The following is a 5,116-nucleotide window of genomic DNA, read 5'->3' as shown; positions in this document are numbered from 1 at the left end:
AGAAATTTTGAAGAAAGGAAGTAAAGATATGGAAGTATGAAGAAGGTGAGTAACAGCTTTAAGAATCGAAAGTAGAAGCTTGGTCAAACGGTGAAAAATAAACAAAAGATGAACGCTTTTATAGAGGTTTCTTAACGCTTTGCATTCAGAGGTAACCTGTCGATGGCTGACACGTGTTTGAAGTCAGAACGACGCGACTGACGGGACGTTTCGGCTTCTTTGTCATTTCTGTTGTGGCGTGTTAAAGAAGGAGGTGAAAAGCATCTGTCGTTTCTCATCGTTTCGATAAACCTCCTCTCTAAGAAACAGGGGGACTATCTGTATACGGGTAAAATCGGGCATGTTGAACATCTCGGTTTTCCGGTAAGACAAATGATACTGGAACATGATCATAAGGAATCGGAGTTTGGGCAAAAAATCTCTCGCATCGGGGATCGAGAAAAATATCCGCCCTCGAAAGCATCGGGGCCGCATATCCCGAGTCCGGTTCGAATCCCTCAACTTCGGAGAGCATTACCAAACGGCCGAACACGACTAACAAAGAGACATGACATCCGTGCCCAACCGGATGTCACGTCGTAAATCTCGCCCCGTATCAGCAGTGAATCAATGATTAGCATAAAGAAAGATTTTTATCTTTTTTTTTAGAATTGTACTTAGGGTGAAACTCCCCTACTATATAAAGGGGAAACTAATTGTTCATTAGGGACATTGTAACACGCATATCAAGGAAATATATTTCAATTCTATGTGTTGTTCAAAGTTCTTATTCTTGTTCTTAAGTTCTTCATAAATATAAGCTTGGAATCGAGGGCGGGTTCTTCATCGAGCCATCAACCGAGCTCGGAATCACCCTTATCATTGGTTTGGTCATCTGTTACGTTTTTTATTTGCTTAATCTAACGTCATTAATCACTCGTATTGAATTAATCCACATATCATTAAAACCACATATAAATTCAATTGTTATCCGTTTTTTAGGGTAAACAAAATGCTTGAGTACACCTATCATATTATGTATTTTTTTAGTTTTTCTTTTCATGCAAGGCATCACCCATAATATTTGTTTCCATCTTACCTCTTCTTTTGTTAAGTAATGTTTTTTTCATTCTTTTTCTCTTTCTAATTCTCTCAACTGATTTTTTTTCTTTATGCAACTAAATAACCTCAACTTGTATCAACTTCCCATAAAATCTTTAGCTTTCAGAAAATATGGTCCAGCCAAATTTAGTAAACCACCACTTTCTAACTTAAATTCCCACCTGGCCCGGTATCAAGTGTTACTATTTTTAGCAAGTCTCCTTATGCTCGAGTCACTATAAATATTCGCCCCAACAAGTGACCAATAATATGTAACCTATCACAGCTTGTATTTCATTACACAAACTACATATATTCATTTCTCAATTAAATTTATAATGGCTTCTTTTCAACGAATGAATTGTACTTTTGTGCTCTTCTTCTTGTCCCTAGCTCTTGCATGTGATGCTAGGGTTCTACTTGAGAATGCAAATAATGAAGGTTTTGTTGGAGTCAATGGTGCCCATTTTGAACTAAATGGATCACCTTTTCTATTCAATGGTTTCAATTCCTACTGGCTAATGCATGCTGCTGCTGAGCCTAGTGAGAGATATAAGGTTACTGAGGTCCTCCAAGAAGCTTCTTCTTCGGGGCTCTCTGTATGTCGGACTTGGGCTTTTAGTGATGGAGGTGATAGGGCACTGCAAATTTCTCCTGGTGTTTACGATGAACGTGTTTTTCAGGTACTCCTTTTGCTCCAATTTATATGACATTGTTTTATTTTTAGTCTGTTAAGAATGACATATTTTTATACTCCATTTGAAAACTCTTTACTTTTGAAGTTTTCCTTTTTCCGTTAATGATATGTTCTTGGATCTAGTCATAGAAATATTATATGTTATTTAATTAAGATTACATGTTCTAAAACTAATTTTAATTTAATTTCTTTCTTAAACTTTATTCCCTGTCAAACATAAGCATGCAATATAAACCAAGATACAAGAGATAAAATTTTCTCTTCGAGTACTAATACTATGTCAAACATTCCATTATTTCTACACACGGTAATCTTAAGGTAGATTTAAGATTGTTGTTAACATTTTAAAAGTTCATTTTGTGGAACGTAGGGTTTGGATTTTGTTATATCAGAGGCTAAAAAGTATGGAGTTCGCTTAATCTTGAGCTTTGTAAACAACTACAATGACTTTGGAGGGAAAGCTCAATATGCTCAATGGGCCCGAAATGTGGGAGCTCAGATAATTGGCGACGATGATTTCTACACTCATTCTGTGATTAAAGATTATTACAAAAACCACATTAAGGTAACAAAAACCTAGATCTCATTAAAAATCTTTTTTTTGTTGTTTAACATCTTCTCATGCATGCTAATTTTAGGCCAATGTTAATTTTCATTATTAATTACAATTAAGTCGTTGGTACATAATTCATAATTCTTATTTTTACTGCAGAAAGTTGTTACAAGGTTCAATACCATTACCGGCATGGCTTACAAAGGTGATTCAACTATCATGGCATGGGAACTCATGAATGAGCCCCGCAATCAAGCTGATTATTCTGGAAATACTGTTAACGTAAGCCTAAAAAAAAGTTTTAATTTCTATTTTCCAATAATTAATTGATTAAAAGTCAAAAATTTGGATAACTGATGTTTAGCCCTTTTTGGGGGGTTTCTTTCTGACATTACAACAGGCGTGGGTTCAAGAAATGGCAAGTTTTGTAAAATCACTAGACAACAGACACTTGTTGGAGATAGGAATGGAGGGATTTTATGGAGATTCAATGCTGGATAGGAAGTCAGTTAATCCTGGTTATCAAGTTGGGACAGACTTTATTAGTAACCATTTAGTCAAAGAGATTGACTTTGCCACTATTCATGCATATACTGATCAATGGTATATTACACTTTTTTTTCTATCCATTATTCACATTTTAATGCAAAGAGACCAACTAATTAAGAAGTCTGTAATAATTTGTAAAACAGATAATTAAATTTTTTATTTAAATTTGATGGGTTCAATTTTAAAATTTTTAACACTAAATTGTTATATTTTTGAAATTATGGGTTCATAATATTTTTTGAAATTTTAGCATGTTTTCACATATATATATATATATATATATATATATATATATATATATATATATATATATATATATATATATAGTCCAAGTTTCGATCTTATATAGATAGCTGGATTAGTGAAAGGATCTTATTCTTTTCTTTGTCCTTTCTTTACAACATTCAGATATTGCATCACTTTTTATATATAGTCCCCTTAGTCGTTAAAAAAAATTTAGAAACATAATTATTGCATCACCCATACGTTATGCAGTAATCTTTTACTGTTTTTAACACAAACTCGAATTCTAATATTTATAGGTTATCTGGTCAAAATGATGATGCTCAAATGGCATTCATGCAAAGATGGATGACAAGCCATTGGCAAGATGCTAAAAACATACTAAGAAAACCATTGGTTTTAGCTGAATTTGGCAAGTCAAGCAAAGATCCAGGATTTAGTCAAAATGCACGAGACACATTCATGAGCACTATATATAGAAACATTTATAGTTTTGCTAAAGACGGAGGAACAATGGGAGGAAGCTTAATTTGGCAACTCATGGCACAAGGAATGGAGAATTATGACGATGGTTATTGTATTGTGTTGGCACAAAATCCATCAACTTCTGGAATTATTACAGGCCAGTCTCATGCCATGAATGCCTTGGCTCATTTGGTTAAGGCGTAGGAAGAAATTAAAAGAATTAGTTCCATGGGAGGATCTTGGATAACATTTATTTTTTGCAGATTTATAAACTAATTAAGAGGACCTTGTGATCTCAGGATATATAGGTCCATAAATATTTTAGTCATAATTGAAATTCACATCACCAAAAATGTGAAGTATGTAATTGCATTATTACTTGAAAAAACAAATTAGATTTGGTGATCCTGAGTATCAAACTAGCATTATTTCGAGCTTGTGATTTTACGATGCTAAGTTATTAACTTAATTCCGATCTTACTAACAATATCCGGATGACATCAATTAATAATCAGTGACAGAGACATCACTTTCAGCAAGATGATTAAGAAAATGTTAAATTGTAGTGACAGGGTGTTGAACATGCAGTCTAAACATTTTTTGTATCTTCTTTATCATTAAGGCCTTTATAATAGAAGAGACATTTGGCTTGCGCTTATTTGGAGTGATCATTTAATGATTAAAGTGTGTCGTTCACGATATATAAAATATTCATGCAGAACTACTACCGTATAAGGAGAGAGAAACCTGTTGTTTCGGGTGTCACAATAGTGTTGCTCCTGATAACAAACATGCATGAACCATTTCATGAAGTATATATCCGAATAGTCCAAAGTTTCGATAGTTAGCTCTCAGCGTTCCGGTGAAAAAACAACGTCGATGAAGACGTGTAGGTGCACATTAATATGAGCAGAAAAGGAACCCAACTTGGGAGTATAATACTATTATACAAATTCAGGTTGCTCTAGTGGTGAGCACCCTCCACTTTCAACCAAGAGGTTGTGAGTTCGAGTCACCCCAAGAGCAAGGTGGAGAGTTCTTGGAGGGAGGGAGCCGAGGGTCTATCGGAAACAGCCTCTCTACCCAGGGTAGGGGTAAGGTCTGCGTACACACTACCCTCCCCAGACCCCACTAGTGGGATTATACTGGATTGTTATTGTTGTTGTAATATTTTAGGATTTATATATATATATATATATATATATATGAAAAAAGAAATTCAATTGAACCCCTCTACATCACTGTTGTAGTTCCACCCTGGATATAATACATGTTTTCAAGAATTACATTTATATCTTGTGCTAAGACGTCAGCTGGATTAGTGAGATGTCATACTAAAATAATCCGTTGCCTTGGCGGTTTTACTCATTATCGGATAATTGGTACGATGTCATATTAAAACGGCAGACTTTCTGCAAAGTTGCCCACCGAATCGCAATGCTACTTCCATGTTCTAACTTCCAATGACGTAGGAAATTATCTTATTTTCATAAAACTTGACCTCTCAGATTTTCATATTTTCTGCATAC

The 5,116-nt window shown here is 34.6% G+C and overlaps 1 protein-coding gene across 1 annotated transcript; it reads left to right on the top strand.

Moving 5' to 3' along the window:
- Positions 1-1,360: 1,360 nt before the first annotated feature.
- LOC107805985 (mannan endo-1,4-beta-mannosidase 5-like) lies at positions 1,361-3,992 on the top strand. The gene is made up of 5 exons (XM_016630103.2): positions 1,361-1,763; positions 2,148-2,342; positions 2,490-2,612; positions 2,731-2,933; positions 3,422-3,992. Exons 1-5 carry the CDS (start codon positions 1,419-1,421, stop codon positions 3,789-3,791), a joined length of 1,236 nt encoding a protein of 411 aa, XP_016485589.1. The 5' UTR covers positions 1,361-1,418; the 3' UTR covers positions 3,792-3,992.
- Positions 3,993-5,116: the final 1,124 nt, after the last annotated feature.

Source organism: Nicotiana tabacum, chromosome 22, assembly GCF_000715075.1.
Source record: "Nicotiana tabacum cultivar K326 chromosome 22, ASM71507v2, whole genome shotgun sequence".
Lineage (NCBI taxonomy): Eukaryota > Viridiplantae > Streptophyta > Magnoliopsida > Solanales > Solanaceae > Nicotiana > Nicotiana tabacum.
The sequence above is the reverse complement of the archived record's forward strand: the minus strand, read 5'-3'. Positions and strand labels throughout refer to the sequence as shown.